Source organism: Lutjanus erythropterus, chromosome 14 (assembly GCF_056507025.1).
Source record: "Lutjanus erythropterus isolate fLutEry1 chromosome 14, fLutEry1.hap2, whole genome shotgun sequence".
NCBI lineage: Eukaryota > Metazoa > Chordata > Actinopteri > Lutjaniformes > Lutjanidae > Lutjanus > Lutjanus erythropterus.
The window spans coordinates 4,550,601-4,573,534 of record NC_139330.1 but is presented as its reverse complement, the minus strand read 5'-3'; the positions used below and the strand labels follow the sequence as shown (position 1 = coordinate 4,573,534).

At 37.5% G+C, this 22,934-nt stretch overlaps 4 protein-coding genes across 5 annotated transcripts in view; 1 reads left to right on the top strand and 3 right to left on the bottom strand.

Moving 5' to 3' along the window:
* The first annotated feature begins 766 nt into the window (after positions 1–766).
* On the top strand, positions 767–3,438 carry gsta.1 (glutathione S-transferase, alpha tandem duplicate 1). Its single transcript, XM_084735304.1, has 7 exons — positions 767–810; positions 909–1,029; positions 1,604–1,655; positions 1,922–2,054; positions 2,157–2,292; positions 2,638–2,763; positions 3,181–3,438. The coding sequence occupies exons 2-7, from the start codon at positions 943–945 to the stop codon at positions 3,313–3,315; spliced, it is 669 nt and encodes a 222-aa protein (XP_084591430.1). The 5' UTR covers positions 767–810; positions 909–942; the 3' UTR covers positions 3,316–3,438.
* A 201-nt stretch (positions 3,439–3,639) lies between these two features.
* tmem14a (transmembrane protein 14A) lies at positions 3,640–6,246 on the bottom strand. 2 transcript variants are annotated; one of them, XM_084735838.1, is made up of 5 exons: positions 6,199–6,246; positions 5,521–5,603; positions 4,773–4,874; positions 4,585–4,672; positions 3,640–4,483 (listed from the first exon to the last, which is right to left on the bottom strand). In XM_084735838.1, the coding sequence occupies exons 2-5, from the start codon at positions 5,594–5,596 to the stop codon at positions 4,441–4,443; spliced, it is 309 nt and encodes a 102-aa protein (XP_084591964.1). In that variant the 5' UTR covers positions 5,597–5,603; positions 6,199–6,246; the 3' UTR covers positions 3,640–4,440. The 2 variants fall into 2 exon arrangements, with proteins under 2 accessions (XP_084591964.1, XP_084591963.1); XM_084735837.1 differs by having other exon boundaries at positions 6,155–6,240.
* Positions 6,247–7,973: 1,727 nt separating this feature from the next.
* Positions 7,974–20,449, bottom strand: agpat5 (1-acylglycerol-3-phosphate O-acyltransferase 5 (lysophosphatidic acid acyltransferase, epsilon)). The gene is made up of 8 exons (XM_084735303.1): positions 19,611–20,449; positions 18,743–18,812; positions 18,532–18,647; positions 18,349–18,438; positions 17,061–17,151; positions 15,724–15,885; positions 10,904–11,027; positions 7,974–9,166 (listed from the first exon to the last, which is right to left on the bottom strand). Exons 1-8 carry the CDS (start codon positions 19,827–19,829, stop codon positions 8,941–8,943), a joined length of 1,098 nt encoding a protein of 365 aa, XP_084591429.1. The 5' UTR covers positions 19,830–20,449; the 3' UTR covers positions 7,974–8,940.
* Positions 20,450–22,308: 1,859 nt separating this feature from the next.
* The window catches only part of mcph1 (microcephalin 1), a 38,151-nt gene continuing 37,525 nt past the window's right edge, over positions 22,309–22,934 (bottom strand). Inside the window, exon 15 of the mRNA XM_084735420.1 lies at positions 22,309–22,871. Within this exon, the coding sequence (XP_084591546.1) occupies positions 22,819–22,871 (53 nt within the window). The 3' untranslated portion in view covers positions 22,309–22,818. The remainder of the gene's footprint in view (positions 22,872–22,934) is intronic.

Genomic DNA, 22,934 nt, shown 5'->3' with positions numbered 1-22,934 from the left:
AATTATGCTGCGGTACTCTTGGGGTCCTCACAACCACTTAAAGTTTTGGTTTTGATGGACATTTGGGGTAAACAGTCAAATGCAAATCTTAACAATAAAGGAGATTTAAATTTAAAAAGGAAGGCAGACTGCCACGTGCAGCGCCTCATTTGGATGTGTCTGACGCTTGGAGCTTAACTTCCCTACGTTTCTCCTACAAATGGGCCCTGAGGTTGTTTGGAGGTTCTAGCAGGGGAGCGCAGCTACTGGTACACCGATGGATGGTCGTCCGCCGCGGGGGGACCTCGTCCTCTTCCACCGAGCGCGGAGCTTCGGGAGGGACACACATGGAGCGGTGAGGGAGGAAGGGGACACCCGCCTAGCCAGCCAGATCAGCCGAATCAACCCTAGCGATCAATGGGGTGACAGATGTCGCAGCCAGATCGCCCTCACATCCAGTCTCACTACGGCGGCGGTGGCGTTTATAAATGGCTGCGTCTCCCTGCGGTTCACTATCATGGTGTCGAAATCAGTGCATTAACAGCAACGTCTACAATTCATCTGATACTCATATAGACTTAAACTACACTGACTGCTCGTTTGATACAAGACACGATCGAACGAACACTGTTAGCAGTTAGCATTTTACCCATGATGTCTAGCGCCTCAATGTAAATGAGCTATGTTCCCATTGGCCAGGACCAACCAATCAGAGTCTTCTCACGTTCGCTCCGTCGTTAGCGTTTTTTTTTTTTCTCCTCGACGCTACAACTTTACATAAGAACGTGAACTTTCTTCCTATTTCATCCTGACTTCTCCAGTACATTCAAGGTCGGTGCACGAATATGGGACCTAAACAAACACACATCCACTCGTTTTTTTTGTTTTTGCATGTATAGTCAATAACATGTGACATTTCTTTTCTTTAGCTTCAGAGATTTTCATTTCCAGAACACCTTAGCCATGTCTGACAAAGCTGTCCTGTACTACTTTAATGGGAGAGGAAAAATGGAGTCAATCCGCTGGCTTCTGACAGTTGCAGGAGTTGAGGTAAGTAAGGGGTGTGGTGATGTTAAACTGATTTGGATCAAACTTTTTTCATGCCAGGAACCCCTAAAACTGACATAAATTAGTCTCCAGACTCCCCGTTTTATAAGATTTTGTCCCACATCTTATAATATTTTAATTTCTAGACTTTTAATTCCAGAAAGTCCACAGTGTTTCCTCAGAAATTTAAACAATACAGCTGTGGACATACAGCGGCTTATATCTGTTGTTATTTGGGTCTTAGTTATGCTTGAAGTTTAGGTTGTAACATTATATAATCATTGTTTCCAAAGCATTTGGAGAGTACTGAGTTTAGTCAGCTAACATTAAGGCTAAATCCCAGTGTTTGTTTGCAGTGGTTCTTGCTGTGGTGGAAATGAAAACAGAGGAAAAACTGGTGCATGAAACCCTTCAACATAATAGCCATCCATTCTGTCATTGTGCCCCTTATGGATGGAATTACAGTGAAAATAAATTCCTTTTTTCGCCTTTGAAACCCTAGAATTTGAGGATTGTTTTAGGAGCCACAAACCTCCTGAATGTTCCCTAAATCTGTTCTGTAATTTCACATTCACAGTTTGATGAGATCTTTCTGACAACTCGTGAGCAGTATGAAAAACTTCTGAGTGGTGAGTTGGCATCCAGAAGGTGTTTTTAGAGCTAAAATCACGTCTCTGGCTCATCCCCAAGTCATAGTTTTGCATTTACGACTTCGTTATACCATTTGCTTATCTGTAAACTTCAACCTACTTATTATGTAACCTGGGATGAGACTGCAGTTTAGAGGTGAAGGTCTCGAATATCTTGTATCAAAGCAACAGTTTACAAAGTGAATAAATGTCTGACCACTGTGAGTGCCAACTTGAATAACCTGCTGCTGCTGTTTTCACTGCAGATGGATCTCTCATGTTCCAACAAGTTCCCATGGTGGAAATCGATGGCATGAAGCTGATTCAGACTAAGGCAATCCTGAATTACATTGCAGAGAAGTACAATCTTCATGGAAAAGACATTAAAGACCGCGTCATGTATGGGCCATTTATTTATTAGTGTAATAATGGGAACGTCTACTGTATCATGTGATCTTTGTGAATGAATATGTCACAGTATGTGGTGTTACTTTCCCTCAGGATCAACCAGTACTCAGAGGGTCTGATGGATCTCATGGAAATGATCATGATTTTGCCCTTCACCCCAGATCCAAAACCAAAACTGGACAATATTCACACTAAAGCAAAAGAGCGCTATCTCCCAGTGTTTGAAAAGGTACCAGTTTACTGTACATATTACATGACACGGTGTTATCTTGGGCTGCACAGCTGATTGAAATATTATCGAAATCGCAATATGACCAAGTGTGATCCAAACTGCAGAGGCTGCTTTATTTTGATAAAGGAAAAATGTGTGACAAAACAGCATTATAATAAAGTGCTGTAGAGCTGCTTGCAATGCAAAAATATCAGAATATCTGAGGAATTAATCACAATATGATTTTCTTTACTATATTAGGACTATATGCAGTCCTAGCTTGGTCTAATAACTGATCCGACTTGGTTAGAAATGTATATATTATTTATATATGATTGTTCGTGTGTTTGACAAACTTCTCAGGTGCTGGCTGGGTCCATATACTTGGTGGGAGGTAGACTAAGCTGTGCAGACGTACAGCTGCTTGAATGCACACTGATGTTGGAGGAGAAATTCACTGGAATCCTTGCTGACTTTCCCAATGTAAAGGTAAATATGTAAAAGTGACGCACTGTATACGGCTGGATATACAAAGAAACGAACAACACAGGGTTCCTACACCTTTGCCAAAGTCAAATTCAAGCATTTTTCAAGGAGCACTTTGAAGCTTTTCCAGCACCTTATACAAGTAGTAAATTACATATTTATATATTTGATTTCTTCAATACATTAAATCTGAATGGCGTGCGCGACAAATTACCCAAATTATGTCTTATGATAGAATTCTACAGAGGGGTGAAAAATTAAAGGAAAACACAACAAAGTTTCTTGTTTCAAAATAGCCAAAGCCACGAGACTCACGACAAAAAAAAATACAACTTGTTCCTCTGTAAATATAACTTTACTGTTAACAAAACTCAACACTGAGTAATCTTTTTAAAAATGACTGACTGTGTTTCTCTCCAGTCTTTCCAGGGCAGGATGACCCAGATCGCCGCCATCAAAGGGTTCCTGTTGCCAGGCAGCAAGAGGAAGCCACAGCCAGATGACAACTACGTGAAGACCGTCATGGACGTGTTACAATTCAAATTACCATTGTAAAAAAAAAACTCTGTTAAAGATCTGGTACATTCCTCACATCACCACTATGAGTCTATCATTATGAAAGCATAACCTGTGGACCAATTATATTTGCTACTTTGAGATGAGATGAATAAGAACAAATCCATTTAGCATGAAAGGAATCTACATAATCTGTCATAACATTGTATGGGTGTTTTAATTTTGAATGTGAAGGTACTACTAATAAAGTGTTTATTTTTGAGGAACTTTTGAGAAGCTGCTGTGTTTTTGTTTAGACTCCATTATTTATAAGACAGAATCTGGACTTTCACTACAACTGGTACATACAAAGAAATGCATTACTTTAAGAATCACATCATTTATTTTGTTTTGGTAGCATTAAAAAAATCACAAACGTATTACCTTAAATCTTTTTTAAAGACATAGCATGAGCAGTCAAGAACACAAATATGTAGTGTGCACCGTAAACCCCTGCCAAGACAAACAACAGCACCCACAAAGCTCATGAACATCTGATGTGCTGCCAGAACTGTGATTGAGTAAGCCCATGGTAATAATGCAACATGGAAATTTTGTTATGATATTCATCCTCAAATGCAAAAAACAAAAACAAATTGATTTAAAGCTGCTACAAGGAACTTTCATATTTCATTGATTTTGCAGGCCCCCGTGGAAAAAACTGGTGTTTCCTCCACCACAAAATACAATGTAAAAAATAAAATTATCTTTAAAAAAATCTTCTGCTGCTTCTTTTTAATTGGCTTATGTATTAGTCACTGCAACACTGCCTGGGAAAATGGCTCTTTTCAACTGATTTTACAGAGAATTCAAGTGAGCAGCAGACATTTAGAAATAGCCAATTTTCTCAGATGGTCTTGTTAACTTATGTAGGTCATACATGCCTCAGTATTAAATTGAGACTGTTTCATAAAACTCATTTTAATAGCATTAAAGTTCACTGCATTAAGATTACTTGTTAATCTTGAATCTGTAGCTTTAATGAGGTTTCTGGTCACATGAGAGTTAAGTTACCACACAAACCATTAGTTTTAGTGTCCTAACTGGGAATGTTGTTTCCTTTAAAACAAGGTTTGTTCATGGAAAGACTGAAAGCCCTCCGTTTGGTCAGTGTCATTCCACCAGTCACACCATGATGAGCAGTAACAGCCGAAACACCATCAACAAACTGCGTGAAAGAGGAAGCAAATAAAAAAAAAAAAATCACATTTCACAATCCTGGAATTGCTCAATAAACTTTTATGCATGTTGAGCAAGTCTGACTCTGACCTTAGCCCTGACATAATCCCAGCAGGCATTAATTTTCCTGACTTCTTGTATCTCATTCCCATCACGACAGAAAGGACTCCTGAGGCCACTGGAAGAAAGAAAACACAATGAGAAGAGATGATACAGGCTCGGCGTTTAAACGAATTCTCTGAAAATTAGCACATTAGAATGGATTTAACCATACTCACACAATGAGACCTTGATGTCCTTTGAGTCATTAGAGATGTTGTATGCTCCATAAGCGGACAATCCACCAAAAACTAAACCAGCCATGAGGGACATCACACTACCTACAAACAGAGACACATGATCATAATCAGGGTTAATTATTAAACAGATTAATCGTGTGAGATTTCTGCCAAAACAAATACTTTTTTAAAATTAACAGCAAGACGAAAGCCAGAACATTGACAACAGCACAACACAGACAAAACTAAACAATAGTTACATGATAGGGCAATTAATAAGAATCTGCCCAGGACACAAGACAGAATTCATTGTCTGATGGTGTGTTGACTGTATGTGCGTGATTGTCTCTGTGTGTATATGTGTCTTTGTCCCACATTTTCAGACAAGACAGGGAGGAAGTGTATAAGGTGAAAGAGGAAGAGAGAAATGGGGAGAACAGTGAGCATGGGGGGGGGGCAAAAATGAACAAATAAACGAGGTGTTATAAAAAAGGGAGTTAAGTTTGACACACACTGACAATGGAGTGTGAGAGAAACATATCTGCCACCTCTTAGACTGTTGCTGTGAATATAATTTCCCTGTAATGATATAAGTTCCCAGTTCACAGCACTCTAGAGACAGTAAGGTGTTGGAAGAGGTGATAGAAAGATATATTTTCGAATAACTGAATGAAAGAAAAAAAAAAATAACTGCCCCAACTGTTCCCTTAAAATAAATACTTCAGATCATCATGTGTGAGTTTTCCACCTTTTCTTTTGTATCCCATAAATCCTCCAAAGGTGATGGCTGCAGCATAGCCAAATCCAATCCAGTCCAGTGCCATCACAAAGCTGCGAACAGATAACAGAACAAGGCGTGTCAGGTATGTTTGATATTCATGTCTAAAGCTTACAAAAATCCTAAAGCAGACTGGTGATCTATTTTATTTCTAACACGCATCAGCATTCTTGAGAATAAAAAAGACGAAGTGAAGCAAGTAAGCATGGTCTTTTACCATTAAAGCAATATACAATTTCCTTTTAACTAACGTTAAAAACCATAGTGTAATGTTTGTTATCGATTCCTTAAACGACCAGTCAAGCTAGGATATACGCTTATTAGAGTTTAACACCAATAAGTTAACCTCATCTTAATTTTTAAGCGCAATAACGTTCAGTATTTCACTCTGTTTTGAGTGTAATAACAGTAATAAACTTGCTAGACCTCTAGGTGTCACTGTGAGATCGTTTGAAATTCAAACGCAGCTAGGAAGTGCACAAACAAACCTACACGTACATTCACGCAAACAACTTACTAAATGTGAAGTACGTATTGTTAGCTTGTTATTATTATTATTATTATTATTATACTGTTCTTTAATTCGTCTTGTTGTACTACATACCTGGAGTCCAACCAAAGAGCTGCAACAGCACTTACAAACGTTACCTTCAATCTGTGACTGCACTTCCTGGTTGCTACCTCACAAATCGTAATACGCATGCGCCATTTAGTTTGTGCTGTGTTTGCTGACTTTTGATAAAGTGGGAAAGTAGTATTTCAAATCATTAAAATTAATACCGGTGGATGGATAGTTCTTTTTGTTCAATATTCATTGAAAAATCATTAACAAATTTTAAATAGCTACTGTCTCTGCAATGCATTGATATTCAATTTCTCATTTATTGTCATTCAGTTATGTTATGGATACAAATTGTTTTATGTATGCAGGAGAGTACTGTTTTTGTCCCTATTCTCATATAGTCTGATTTTTGAATACTGAGTTTCCTCACAAAATACAATATTAACAATACATTAGAGAAATTGCAGGTATACACAATCATAAACAGTCACCCTGTGTACCACTAAATGTTTGAGACATTTACACAATAATCCTGGGGTCATGTAGTATTATTTGTACTAACGCTAAAGATGCCATGTGTAACTGCTGTGTCCACTGTACTCAATGTGGTCATGGAGACAGAGTATTTACATGATGCACAGAGGGCAGTAAGTGGGGCGCTGATGTTGGTGACCTGCAGGACTTGCTTTAAAAATTCTATCCCTGATGATTAGGTTCCAAACATTAAAGATTGTTCATTATAAATTAAAAAAAACATTTATTTATGTAAGCAATGATGCCAGGAAACTCAGATGTTTCATTTTACATAAGTGGCCCTGCAATTACAAAAACAGCATCTTGGCTGTGCACGTTTAACTCAGTCAGCATGCACAGATCAATAAATGCTTCTTCTACAGTCAGCATTTAGTGATCAGTCTTAATAAACATGTTCAGGGCAGCAAGACAACAGAGAGAAAACCTGACTCTCCCCAAAGAAAACCACTTTATTTGACTCTGACCCCCAATTCCAGAACGTTACACACATTAAAGGTTTTGTCATTTAATAATAGTCCTCGAAAAGTGTAAATCAATGCATTCTTAGAGCAAAATAAGCCACTATGAACTGTAGACAATGTGACCACATGCTGCAGTGAGCAGCAGCTCCAGCAGAGCGCCTCCATGCAGTCACCTGGTGGAAAAGAGCCACTGTGGCCCTCTACGTGAGGGCTGAGGACCAGCTCCTCCAAAGAGAAGGCACACATTTCCAAAATCCGTTGGCATTTAAATACTGTCTACATAGAGTTTCCTGATGAGTTACAGTCTGATCTTGTCAGGATACAAATGACTATAAAATGGCTGACAAGGGTCATTTAAGAACAAGGAAGGATTATTCAAGTGAGGTATTGGAGCAACATGTAAAAATCAGGAAATTTACTGTACCATGGACAAGAGGAAAACATATCAAAGACTAACTTTAGAGGAAGACAAGACAGCAAATATGTAAAGTGACTCGTGGAAAATGCAATGGTTTCATCACAGTAAACAACAACAATGGACATACAGTGCATTTCACAATACAGTGATAACTATAATACAAATGGCTTTGAGTGCACAGGAACCTGTGATATACTGTTAACATGGCTTTGTCAGCTTTTTGCTAGGTAGATACTTTCATGTGAGCTGTAATATGGTATTCAAAGTAACAAATGCATATAAAAGTTATGGAGCCATTGTAAAAAAAAAAAAAATCATAATGTATTTAGGCCAAAAAAACAAAAACAAAAAACAAACAAACAAACAAACAAAACAGACGTTACTTTGTTGTTGTCCGGGCTGGCATTAAAACAAGTATTGCTCAACTTAAAACACGTGTAAAACATCATGGCAAACACACCAGGTTTTGGCAAAGATTGACATTTTAACGCTAAAGCAACATTTTACATTAGTAGAACATTTTTAACAAGCAATCCTCCATATGGGCTCACTGTGGCAACATCAATGACAAAGACTTCGCACAAAAATGTACAATAGATTGTATTTTTTAAGGATATTAATGTAAGTAAAATCTTGAGTGTGGGAAATTAAAGACATTTACTCTTTCATTTATGCATAAATTAATATGTTCTTACAGCTACATTCATTTTCAGTATAAAACAAAGTGATGTCAGTATGAATATTTATGGTAAACAACGCAGCTGGTGTCATGTTTATGAGACCCTATAGAGGAATGCATGCTATTTATTTTGATCTACTAATGTAAAAAAACACCACTTTTAAATGAGCAAAGTGCATAATCCTCCTGACTTGGGGCTTGGCATAAATAACAGACATTATAACCAATGTCAACAAGTCAGTGCTCTTATAATTAATGAGCCATCGTCACTGGACTATGTCAGTTACATACAGTAGCTGACTATGGTCATTTACCGTGTCTTGAGAGTTCTCAAAAATAAATGTCATAAGAGTTTTAAAACTGGCCAATGTTTGATGGAAAGTGAGCATGCAAGAATACTAATTTGGCTTAATCTGATGGGGGGGATTTTATGAAAATTATATAGGGGTATTTTTGAGAAATCTAACACTTGACAACAAATCCACTCATGTTTTCTCATCATTTCAGGCTGCAAATCCAAATAATGCGAGGGAACAAGTAGCACAAAAAGCTTAACATTTCTCCACATCTCTGTTCAGCTTTCAGCTCAGTGAACCAGACGTGGGATAAATCTCTGAGCCTTTTATCAGACGCTGCTCTGCATCTCGAACACACCTTGTGTTGATCTGATACAGGAAAATGGCAAGGTCTCTTCTTCTTTTGTGCATCTTATCATGGCAGCCTCGGCCCCGGTTCATTAAGGAAAAACGTTCACCCACAGCCAGCCCAGCAGTGTCCCGTACAGCCAGGTTCTCACATACAGTTTCCTGCCGTTCTCCGTCAGAAGTAATGGCAGTGTCAGTCCTCCCAAGATAACCACTGATGGGAGGGTTTTAGAGAGCTTCAGAGGAGAATGTTTGCCTTCCCCAGGGAACTTGCATATTTTGTCTGCATCCTTCGACTCGTAGAAATCCGTCAGCAGCCTTTGAAAAGACAGATAACTCTCTTAGGAATTCAGCCTGTCTTAGAAACGCACAAGGACTACAAGAGAAACTACAAAGTGAAATGAAACAAAAATCTGGCCGACAAGAGTTCACATCAGGATTTTTACAGCAGTTACAGCACAAAAACTGCAACTGTGTTGTTAGTGTTGGGCTCAACAAATTTTTGTAACTTTCCAACCCGAATATATTAAAGACAAAAAAAAAAATCATATTTAAAAACACGGTAATTCACAGTCTAAAACAGTGGTTCTGGATGTTTTCTGACATTATCCATGAATTTTCTGTTCTCTCCTATTTTCTTGACTAATCGTTTGGTTTATAAAATGCCAGAAAACAGGGAAAACTGTCCATCACAATTTCCCAAAGTATAAGTGGACTTGTTCATATGACTTGCTTTTTCCGACCAACAGCCCCAAAACCAAAGATATTCAGTTTACTGTCATAGAAGACAAAAGAATCAAATATTATTTACATTTGCAAAGCTGCAAACTGAGGACGTTCTGGCATTTATGCCTCAAAGAAAGACAAATAAATAATTATCAATATAGCTGCAGATTCATCCTGCTATATTCAATTTCAATTTGTATCAACAATTAACAACATTTAGGAAACTTAAAATATTGAAATAATATCTAGAACATGACCTTTATGTTTCACTTGTGTTACTCATCATGAGTTAAAAATTAAAGCTGAACTTTTTGCCCAAACTAACAGTCTGTTCTTTGACACAAAGGATACAAGGCTCTGCTGCTACACTGGCATCGAACTCAAGAACAAGACTCTTACTTTCTTAGAAATCACACACTGGTTGGAATAAGTCTTGATAACCTGAATTCAGATTCCTCTTTCATAGCAGAGCACTCTTGTTTGGTGATTGTTGGATGCACAATAAATGTCAGGGCTGAAAAATTATGAAAAATAATCAGGAAATTTATATTATTATTCATTATAACATTAATGAAAATATAGACAATGAAGCTGTAATATCATCTGATTTGACTGATTTGATTATGTCAAGGTTTTTAATTTGAATTCTTAGGTTTGTGAAGTTATCTGTTAGTAGAAATGAAAAAAATAAATTAACATTTAAAGAGAAAGCTGTTCTTTGTTTTTGTTAATAGTGATGTCAGTTAAGATTTTGTTCAGTTAGAGCTGTGCATTTTTAAATCACCAGCTTTGATCACTTCATCTGACCCTTTTTTACCCTCAGCTGTGCATAAACTACAGGTTATACAGTATGAATTTTTTTTTATTTAACAATGTGAAATTATCAGTTATCTTATCGATATTGGTAATTATCGGTTATCAGTATCAGCTGAATAAAGTCCAGATTGTGCATCCCTTCATATGTAGATGTGTTTCATCTTCTCACTGCCATTTTGAGAAACCCCGCTTACAGCTCTATGACCCCAGATGCCCGTCCTCCCAGTCTGAGAACCAGTAGTAGACACTAAAGGGAACTGTACATAATCTTCTAGCTTTTTCTGAAAATCAGATTATTTTCATTTTTTCTCAGGGTTATACTGAAGCCAAGTTACATATCTGTGCTTAAAACTAGTGCTGTGTGGAAGCAAAATATATATAGTTCACATACTGATTGCCTAACATGCAATTTCAACATGATTAATTGTTCCACACACACACACACACACACACACACACACACACACACACACACACACACACACACACACACACACACACACACACACTTACCGGTCCTTGATTTCAAACCGCTCGTGCAGCCACCTGCGGAAAAACAGTGGCTCTGTAGGAATTTCCTTTATGTCCACACGGTCGAAGTGTATGTGGACTCGGGGACATTCTTTGCACAGGAATTCTGTCAAACACAGAAAATAAAGAGACTAAACAAAAACAGGAAAAGCCTTTCAGCAAAACGGCACGTAGAGTAAGCACTTAAAATCAACACGAGGTGACAATGATAGAGTAGAGCTGCTCTGATGCTGTGATGCCAAGTCCCTTTGATTCAAGAGGGTAAAGACCAGTAATGTACAAGGGCTTGTTGGTCACAATGGTGCTCCGGTCAGATTCTCAGCTTAGGACAGAATCAGACTAAATAAATGAATCTGATATGAAGCCACTCAAATCTGAGTCCAAATCGAGTCAGGTGGAATCAGGGTTTCTACACATTTTCCCCATTTCAAAATTCCACACTTACTAGATTTTTCGGACAATTCTGACACTTGACGACAAATAGAAAAAAAACAAAAAAGTTGAAAAAAATGTATTTGTAAATTACATTTACATACTGCACCTGTGCAGTGTTGCTTATTCAGCTCGTCCAGTGAAATGATGATGGACGCAGGCATAAAAGTTTGGTTTCCTTTTCTGATAACTAAATTGCTTAACTCATAGATGTTAACACATTAGTATCGGCTGTGTTTCCTGCTCCAAAAAACATATAAACACAATGCTTGTAGGATGGTTTTATTTTTTAGAAATTCAACATTTTATATATTAGAAAAAAAAAGAATAGGGGCAATAGTGTTTCTTTTTCATACCTCCAGATCTAGACCTAAAACACGGTCAACCAAGTCCAATTTAATATCTGAAATCACAGTAAATATTCAGAGTTTCAATTTAATAATCTTTATTTGCATGAGTTATAATAAGTTTCAGCATCACCAAATTAATGTCCCTATAAAAAAGTTTTCAGTGTTAGTCTCAGAGCACTGAGCAAAGAAAGAAAGCCAAAGTGTCTGAGAAGGTCAGACATAAAAATGTAACCAAGTGTGAACGCTCAAGGCTACACGTGTATCCCCAGAGACCTTGAAGTTCCTGTTTCCACAACATGCAATATTATCAGGAAACCTGGCTCTGCGGCCAAAAGAGGAAACTTGATCGAAGTCAGCAGCGAAAGATTGCTTCTGCGGTAGAGAGAGCACCTCAATCAGCAGCTGTGCAGATTTAAATTGACCTTCAGACACACTGTGTGCCAGTTAAATAGACAGTGACAAGTCAGTGAAAGACTGCTAGTGTAGACAGAGGCTCAGGAGGAGAGGCACACAAACATATGATTTACTTTGGTGAGAACACACACAAAAAACAATGCCGTTCTTAAAAGAAAAGACTATGTTCTGTCTACATACAAGGAGGAGGAGGTTAAGTGCTGTTTTCAGGTTTCTGCGCTGCTGAGACTCCAAACATGTTTTCATGAATAAACCTACTAAAAGAAAGCCGAGTTTCCACTGCAGGTCATGTGTGTTGATGAAGGAAATCAACTCTTTGTTCCACAGCGACAAACAATGCCTCCTGATCTAAATCCCTTTAATAAACTCCAGTAAAGCTGAAAATCTGAGAGAAGGAATCTTTAATATGTTGAGTCGTCTGCACACAAAGAGGAGACCAAACAGTTCCCAGAGAGGTGCAGGGAGCTTGTTCATTTACATAAAATATACTACATGGTTGACCTTTTGTCAACCAATTAATTTAATCAAAGTAAAGCTTTAATTTACTGAATAAATTGAATTTTAGATCAATGGGAAATTATCAGCTTGTTGTGTTTCCTTCATTCTCTACTTTTGTTTTCTCAAGCCAACTCTGATGTTCACCAAGACAAACTCCTAAAATACAATACTGATATTTTGGTATAATGCAAGAACATTTCCCAATTTACAACTGCTGGCTTACTTGCTGGATTCATTTAACTACCGATGTAATAAGAACAGTGAAATGCAATTCAGTGACAGGCCACCAACAAGGCACTGGAATTCCCCAAATGAACATAACACTTAGATTTGAAAAAAAAAAAAAAAAAAAAGTCCAGTTAAAAAAGAACACCTTTACATTGAACAACAGTTTTAGTTTTTAAATAATGAACTCTGCAGAGAGAGTTTACACAGGAATTTAATTATACAAGTACTACTTTGTAAGTAGGTGTGTAAATAAAGATTGCTACAGAATGGCAAAGGAAGTAAAAATTCTAGCAAGCACAAGGCTGTAAAGTTGAGCTGCAGACATTTATTCAGTCGGCTCTAGACTCCAGGGGAAAAATACAAAAAGCCAATCTATGAAACCTCCCTCAGCCACAGAAATGACATCTTGATTTATCAATTACTAAATCAAATTAATAGATCAAAATGTATGAATGGACAACCTAGGAGATCAGGTCAGCAGAGCGTAAACTTCAGGAAATATAATGTGTTTTTGTGTTGTTTCATTTAATATTTTTAACTTGTCTGCCCAGTTGTTCAAAAGCGATAAGATGGAGCTGGAGTGCCACAACTTTAAATGAAAGCACTATTTTGTTATTAGCATTTAAATTGTGTTTGTCAGAGGCGGGCAGCCAGGCTCCCTCTTTATTTGACAATGTTATCATTATTATTATTTTTGTAAGGAAATCTGCCTTCCCATACATGAAAATAAACCAAACTTTGCACAGTTTCAGTCATATGCCAAAAGTCCTCCACTGGCTTTGTGGGCCACGAGTCCTGATGGTGGCACTACAGCAAGTGTCTCAAGTTTAAACCTTCAAAAATTCCTAAACTAATTATCTGTACATGCTATCACTCACCAAAATGTAAAGATGCTTGAAGCTGACAGAAATTATGAAGTTGCTCACTCACACTCACTTTTCTCAAAAACTGTAGAACTAATTAAACCTCTAAATCCCTTTTCAGTTTTTGCAAAGTCACTACACTTCAGTGTCCCCCAAACTATCCAACCAGATTTTTGATTTGTCTAATAAGTAAATAAATAAATTATAGACATCTCTAGATGAAGTATGAACATTCTCAGAATTCTGTCTGGACAAATTAATTTTTGACACTAATTTGAAATCTGCTTTTACATGCAGACCAGCTCATTTCCTCAGTCATAGTGCCAGCGGGTATTAAAGCCATCCATGTTTTCTCACCTGGCAGGTAACTCAACGAGATCATGACCCTTGACCATGGCTCTTGGTGCCTAAGGTTGTGAATTCAACCTGAGTGATTCAGAATTAACATGCTAATGAATCTGCAAACATTGTGCTGTTTTAGATTTAGAGTTCCCTACTCAGACACACCAGATTGACTTTCCTCATCTTCCTCCTCAAAATGCCCATCCCCAACTCACTGCTCCCATACTGCTACAATTGTTTTTTGTTTTTTTTTCCCCCAAATATCTTTTGCAGCAATCCTGGAACAAACCAGTAGTGTTGAAATGATGTTATTATGGAAAGACATGAAATTTATGTCATTTTTTCAACATAAACATAAAGAAGGCCAATAATGAAAAAAAATAATCGGTGACTGTTGTATCTGCAGTGTGAACGCAGCCTCGAGTCACTTCCACCTCCCTGTGAATTTACTAAAGTCACCTTCACCACATGAGACCAGGAAGTGCGTGATGAGAAGAATGCTTTTCTATTCTTTCTGTTCTGTTTGCTAGAAACACATCAATGTTTATTCCTGACTGAAACGGGATGTTTTTTTAACATTCAAACGGAGCTTGTAGAACAACTGGGAACACAGAATAATCAAAAACTCCAAAACACGGAGTCATGTTGTTTACAGGAAGACATGGCTGTTAATAGGTAATGTTTGCCATGTGATTAATTACTGAGTGGGTGGACATGTTGTAGGGTTGATACAATACATTAATACAACGCCAGTGTGTCTATGAATACACTGATTAACAGAAAATAGAGGCAAACTGCAGCTGCTGTTAGCTAATAGTCTGTATCTGCATTTATATCTGGTGTTAGAAATTGCTACTTTTACCCTCTCTTTTTTGTTGGCATTTTCCATCACTGTAATCAGGTTTCACTTTTTGGAGGCAAGTATGTGGGAAGGTTTCACTGACCATTTTCGTTCTTGTTGATGTCGTTCCCACTGATTCTGCCATCACTGTGATCAAACAATATAAACTAACAGAAGAATAAAATGATATGGCTCTCACTTGAAATGGCTGCTCTTTTCGCCTACCTTTATTCAAAAAATGGGTCCGCTAAACAAAGAAATATTAAATGGTGCATAATTATTGCCATTTCTTGACTAACAAGGGTAACCAAATTTTAGTGCTTCTTTTTTAAGTTACAATTTTTATGAAAAAAATAATGATTTATTTCAATATCAGGCTCTGTATCCTGTGGTCCGTTTCCCTCCAGTTGTTCTGTCTGCCCTCAAATTGTTGGGCAACTGTGTTTTTTTTGTTTTTGTTTTTTTTTTTTTCACTTAAGTGCATGGCAATCTAAGTTGCACGCCCAAACTGTGTTCATCACCTTTGTCTCAAAAAAGGGAGAACACCAGATAACATGTGCTTTTACCACATTAGTTTATTCTCTGAACAACATAGCAGGGAAGGAGCCATGACTGGGCAAAATAGATTGTTCTGGAGTGACTTCATGCAAAGCTGCTTCTACTCTTCTTCTACCCTTTGGGCTGTAATTTACCGCCCTGGAGGTGTGTGTGTCTGTATGGGTAGATATCCAGGTACAGATCAAATAAATAAAGCTGCAAGACTGTATAAGTATTCCTTGTGAAAATGCTTCACTCATATTTCCACACTGTGGCCAAACTCAGACACCTGCTTACCTGGCATTGATGGCGCAGGTCTTCTTTGTCCAGAGACGTCCAGTGTTCCCTCATAGGCCACGGTGATGTCATACACAGCGTCCAGGTGGCCCTTCATGGTCTCAATGGCAATGTGAGAGGCCTTCATTCTGGGTGTAAGAGTGTGCCTCAGAACAGCCAGTCCTACAGGACGGACACAACAAATGTAAAAAAGAAAACTCTTTAAATCAGATTACATAAACATAATATTAACAGTGCAAATATAAACCGTCCCAATAAAAGTACTGCTAGACAACACTGGGGCGTCCTGGTGGCCTTTATAAATACAGAAATAAATTATATTAGAAACATATGGTTTAAAAACACAGTACTTCTATGTGGATGCTTGTGTTTGGGTCAGTTACTGCACAGTCTGTTGTCGATGTAGCACCATCCTCTGCTCACTAATACCTCACTAATAGCAGATAATGTCATGTGCACATGTCGGCTCTCCAGAGCGATTTATTTGGATTAATGGGGGAAGGTGATATTCAGAGCTGTGGTCCAGAGATAGGCTTAATCTCTGCAGAATGGATGCAGTTTGTGAGCCAACTAGAACTCAACACTCTACAACTGCATCACAATTATCATGCTGATGCAACACATTTATTTACTTGGGAACCCTTAAAGCTACTTTGAAAAGTGCATTGCGGCTAAACATAGTTATCATTTAAAATCTGTTAATTTTACTTCCTTGTGTTACAAAGGCAACAGAAAAGAAAACTCATCCTAACAGGTTATTTTTAGTCCTGTGAGTGAGCAATAAAATCTCTCTTATCGACCAGCAGAGAGTCCATTCATTCCTCAAAACTTTGAGTCAACACCAGCTGGAATATTAATAAGCTGTTTTGGTGGCAGCTGACCAATTCCTGGCACCACACCAGAAATCCAATGACGACAGAAATAATTATTATAGCAGTTTTTATGTATTAGAACTCTACTATTAGATACTTCAACAAGAGGATATGAACAAACTTGTCCAAAAGACTATTAGTAATTGCTGTTACGAAAAATTGTATTTTACCTTCATGTATATTTGAAATCTGAGTTTTTGAGGTTGTATCATCAGGAAACGCTGCTCCTTTTTCATACAATTTTCTATTTCTTAATTACTCTTGATCACAAGTACAATTTAAACAGAAAACTCTGAAATAAAGGATTTTACAAATCTGTATGCATGTGATGCTCATTGGTCAAACGGTAGTAGTCTGCAAGGGTGACCACAGGTCATACAACTAAACTTAGTCAGCTGTTTTACAGACTGAGTGGGCTTTGCTGAATTAGTATGCAGCACTAAATAGCTGCTATCGTGCCAGTACCTTCTTTCATGGCAAAAGCCTGACTGTCAGCGATAACATTCTTGAGCTCTGGATTATACCGAGTTCCTTCTGGGAAGATGACAAGGTACATCTGTGGGGAGAAAAACACTTAAAATGAAAGCATCTTCAGTGTCGTTTCCTATTGCACCAGCAAAAATGGAATTTCTAACATTTACAGGATTTGTTGAACCAAAAACCTGGAAATTTAACACTCTGCTGAACTTAAAATGTTTTGAAGAAAGCTTGATTTAATGGACTCATTGCATCCTTGGTCTTACTTCCTGTTTTTTTAGTCATTGTGAAAACTGGTTTGGTTTACTTTCTTTCACCACCGGACTTCACAACAGAGCTTTCACAGTGTACCATCAGGTCACCACGACTACTTCTGTCAAACACCCACACTCTAATCCCCCACAGCTAAATCCAAAAAAGTGATTAAAAACAAGCCATTTCAGCACAATAAAAAACACTACAAGTGAACCTTCTTTTCATTGGTGCTGGTGTCCCTGGATGTTCTGTTACAGGCATAACATACAACATTTTGGTAAAAAAAAAAAAAAAAAAAAAAAGTAAATTATAGACTCAGAAACATAATCCCTCTCAATCATCACTTATGACCCACTACAAGGGTGCAGCACTGTCTATATCTGCAGAGACCCTGCTCTCTGCCTGTATTTCTAATTATTTTGCAGTGCTTGGGACCCAAAAATTGTTGGTTTTTGACATCCTGGGAAGGAGAAACAACAAACTTTCTGGTGCATTTACCAACAGCTTGGACAAATCCTAATGTTTCATGCAAAGTCTGAGGAGTCTGTATGAAGTATAGAATCACATCAACAAGCTTGTAATTATCAGAAAAATTTATATCTTCTATATCTTGTTTCTTATTGAACATCATAGAGAGGCAAAGTCCCTGCCCATTCTGTGTTCCCCATGGGGCCTTACTTTGGAAAAAATATGAATGGTAGTCTATGGAGAGAAACAAATCAATTTTTGCTCTCATTTGAATTGTGACATGAATTATACCTATTATGTCTGAGTCAAATCACTCAGTGAAGTGAATTTCTTATCTCACACAATAAACAATATCAACACCACCGCTAGTGTCTAGCTGTGCAGTCTTTCTAATTATCTTCTCAGTCTTATACTTCAGCAGTATTAAAACAAACTGTGACTCACTTGACAATTATCTTCTAAATTGACAAACATCATATGTGTAATTCATGGCACAATTCAAAGAGGAACTACGCATGTAGTTAACAGGCTAACATTTGTAAAGCGTACTTACTGGTGCTCCAGATTGAGTCTGACTGAGGAGCTTCTTCTTCATCGCCTTTTCATTAAACTTTGCACTTCGTTTCACATACGCTCCTCCGTGCTAAAAGAATATAACAGAACAGAAGCACCAGAATGTGATTCAAGTTTAATTTACATCTTTAAATTTGAAATTCACAAAACACAGTTACATTACCTGAGAGAAATACCATCCATACAGTGGGAGCCACTTGAGTCCATCTTTGAGGACATATTTGACATGACCAAGAGCACTCTGCCTGATGGCGAGCATGTCGGCAATGATCCAGTCAGCTACAGGGAAAGCCATTGATAGAGATTAGATATTTACTTAAATTTGCACATCACACAAGAATGTTATTTCAAAGCAGGATGGGCAAATACTTTACCTGTACACTGGTGATTTGACAGGTAGATCACGTTCTCTTTTTTCTTTGGTATATCTCCATATATAATAATCTACAGAGAAAGCAGATTAAAAAAAATTACAGATGGCAGCAAAATGGTAGATGTTTTGTGAGTTTGCAAAATTATTCTATACTAACGGAGAGATTTATTTCGTTTTGTTAAATATTTAAACTGGATCAGGGATTTGCTTCCAGTACAGACTGATTTTGCTCATTTTCTAAAAATTAAACCATCATAGATTGCAGCTTTTCATTAAAACCCATAATGGTTTATTAAAAGGTCCCTTCCAATCTGCTGATCAGCTGGTGGGACAGTGTAGGCAGTTTATTACACAAACACATCATATCAGAGATAAAGGTTTACCAGTTACAACACTGTCACTGGTGCCTTTCTGCATACCCTAAAGTAGAAACATACCAACTGTACAAGGAGTGGCAACAAAAGGGCAAAAGAATGCAGACTATCTTGACATCCATCTGGTTCATCAAGACCTTGTTCATCAGCCTCTGTGTCTGGCTCCACTTTAAAGTTTGCTATTTTAAATGGACTGTTTCTTTGAAGAGAAACTAGTGTTGATTTTTTTCAAATGTATTTTTTTGGTGCTTTGAGTGCCACAAGCCAAGTGCAATTCAGTCTCATAACACTGGAGAGAAGACTGACTCTATGGCTGATATGTACTATTGTTTTACTATCTGAATGCAGTGTGTGTGTAATAACAAGTGCAAGTTCACAGCCTGCAGGTCCCCCAGTCTTTAATAAACACAGCTCTTCCACACTATCAACTTCAGTTACGTCTTTCAAGATCACATTTATTGTGTGTTTACGTGCAATAAGTGAAGCATCACTCACGTCCACTCCTGTGTAGTTCTCAAAGAAGAAGAGGACCATACTCTGATAGATGCAGTACAACCGGTCGTCCAACTTGTGATACATTCTCGCTGGTAAGACGGTTGAAAGTAATCGCCAAGCCCCCCATGAAAGCAGATAAGCTGGTGCTGTTCCCAGCATGATCGTGGCTGGAAACCAGTAGCGCAGCGAGTATGTATGCACTACCAAGGAGAGCAGCATGATCCCACCTCTGGCTCAACTAAAGTAACAAAAATCCCTGAAGCACACTGTACACACTGTTATTAAGTTACAGACAGTGCACCTTATCTGTCCCGCAGCACACCTGGCCTACTTTCAACACACCTGGCCTGACAAGACAGCATAAGAAAGTGAGAAAGCTGCAGCAAGAGGGGAAGGAGGAGCTAGCTGGCTAAAGCTAATTTTAACCTTGTGTGCAAACCGCAGTTAGCCAAGTCGGCTTAAGCGCTAATGTCCACCCATTCTGCAACATAAAACAACAAACTAACGGTAGTTATCTGACAAGTATCAACATTTTACAATAGCAAACTAGGACATAACCTCAAAATGAACTCCGTAGGTTTATAGTTTAAGTTCACAAAAAAAAAAACGTTAGCCTACTATTTAACGTGTTTAGCCAAACAGGAAGTTTTAGCTAACGCTAAAATTGATACAAACTGCCGTCTCTAATGTGGACACGATAACAAACTATGACCTAAAAGCCAGCTCAGTTGTTAAAAGGCAAATTATTTCCTATTTCCTTCCGTAGTTCATCTTTATCCAGCTAGCTCTTCACAAACTAGCTGCCTGCAGCAAATGTCACACACGCCTCCCTACGTAATAACACCCTGTAACATCGACGAAGATGATTGGTCAAGTGACGTAGAAGAGGCCAACCAATGGGCGACAGCGCAGTAGCTTGAGTTCCATATGCTCCGACATTAAAGGGCTATAACACTTTTCTTTCCCAGCAAATTTTAACTCGGCTTTTCTGCAATTTTCAACTAATTACACAGTATGCTAATTCTTTTTTGCTCTCAAACACTTTCAAATGGATGTCAAAGTGTTTAAAGTGATTTATTTTCCTATATTTATTTGTCAGGAACAATATAAAAAAAACATTCATCTCAAACAAGATAGGACAATCTACACCAATACCAGCTTTTTCTTGAGCTTTCAATAGCCCCTCCAAGGGTCATAGTAACTAATTACAGCTACTCATATTACTGTAATTAAGTTTTCTTTTGGGACACTTGTACTTTTCTGAGTATTTTTTCAAGTCTGTAATTTTACTCATAGTTAGGTATGCATTACACTTTACGTTACTTTTAAAATCTTAATAGAGTACTGAGTACAATTTGAATGAATATACAAACCTTTTGTCTGCATTTTTGAAGCCAATAAGGCTCTCTGATCACAAACAGGCTGATGAAAATCATGTTGTGTAGACAAAATAAAAACAATCTGCAACACTGAGAAGTTTTTGAGAAGAATACTTCCTTTTACTTGACTGTTGTTTAATGGCATTGGTTTTACTTGTGGTTGTTTACCTGTGTACAGATTTTCAGTACTCTTTTCACCACTGAATCTTTCAGTCTTCCTCAGAAGATGGTGTTTGCTCCATTATTATGTGAACAGCTCAGTTGTTATCATGTGATGTATGAACAGGTTTGACGTATGAAACATGATGACAATTGAACAGACTCCATCCACTGAGGAAGTACTATGAAAAGTGACTGGAAGACTGAGAACAAGCAAGTAAGGGGGTCTTAAGTTATTTATTTTACAAACTGTTGAAGATGAACAACGTTGATTAAAACTAAGACAACGTACTTTAGGAGTAGTGACAGCAGTGTATATGACAAACCTACAGATACTCCGATACATTTTAAGTGTTTATGTTTGCATCAGTGTAGTGTCGTATTTGACAGAATTAGTTGCTTTGCTTTCTGCTGCTTAAACACAAGTTTGAGTACAAACAGTGACATATCAGCTTGTTCATTTGTTGTCTGTCACCCACTGACACTGCTGAGTGGACTCTGACAGCACCTTTGACACACTGATCCATCACCACACTGTGTTTTGTTCTTTTCAAAATCAAGTTGTTATTCTCAAAATTGTGCCACATTCATTGTGACAAAAAATAAAAATCAGGTGTAGTTACAATAATCTCATCACAATTCAATTTCAATAAAATCTATATAATTGAAAATTACATCACACAAAAAGTTTTAAGTTTTGTGTCAGAAGGCATCTGTAGCGTGTATTAACTGTGTGTTAACAGCTGATAAATCAAATTTTGTACTGAAGTGAGCTTGATTCTTAAAGCGACTATAAGGAACTTTCATATTTTGTTGATTTTGGAGGCCTCTGTGGACAAAATTGGCAGTGTTCTCACCATTATACAAACAAACAAACAAAATCCTTTCTTCCTAATTTACAACTCAATATACCTCTGCCTGGAAAAACATAAACACAGCCTTATTTCATCTGATTTCACAGAGGATCAGACCCAGTTGCAGACATTAAGAATAACTATACAGAAATAACAGACCTTCTTGCAGATGGTCTCATTAACTGATGTACATCACATAAAGGCATCTGTTATGAATTGAGACTCATAACCAGTTAAAAACTCCTTGTAGTAGCTTTAAAGCTCTCTTAATTCAACAGAAAATAAGAAAACCAATGATCACAATCAAAATAAAAAAAAAAGGATTTATTGTCAATAACATCACAGAACATTTCTATAAGGATACATTATGTCATCTCCATCAGAGTGCTGAACTGGCTCAGCAATTATTTTATAAAATCACATCCTATAAATGAAAAACAATGTGGCTCAATCTCATGTCATGTAAAAAACACAGTTACACTGTAGTGGTTACTACATAAAAACAATACAAATAATAAAGCATTCACATACACCATGTCAAAGCAGTTTTCTAGGTTTCACAGTAACTTAGACCGTTAAATGGTTGATAGTACTGAGGTAACATGTTTCTATGGTAACCAGGGACTAAAAGCCTTCAAAAGGGAATATTTGAAAGGATTTATTAAAGCCCCTGAATGCATTTGAAAAGCAAGATGATAAACCTGCCCAGGAGAAACACTGTAAGGTAGAAACTGAGGCTATGTTACCAGGAACTGGTCGCATAAAATCAATAAAACTAAACTTTACAGCCAAAACAAAATATTCATATCTCAGCTTTCACTCCAAATCGTAGTTATCATATGACAGCTGCTTCAAATGTGTGATACTGTCTGAAATAAAATCACAAAAAAGAAGACAAGCAACCATTAGTGGCATGAAAAAGGTACGAGCAT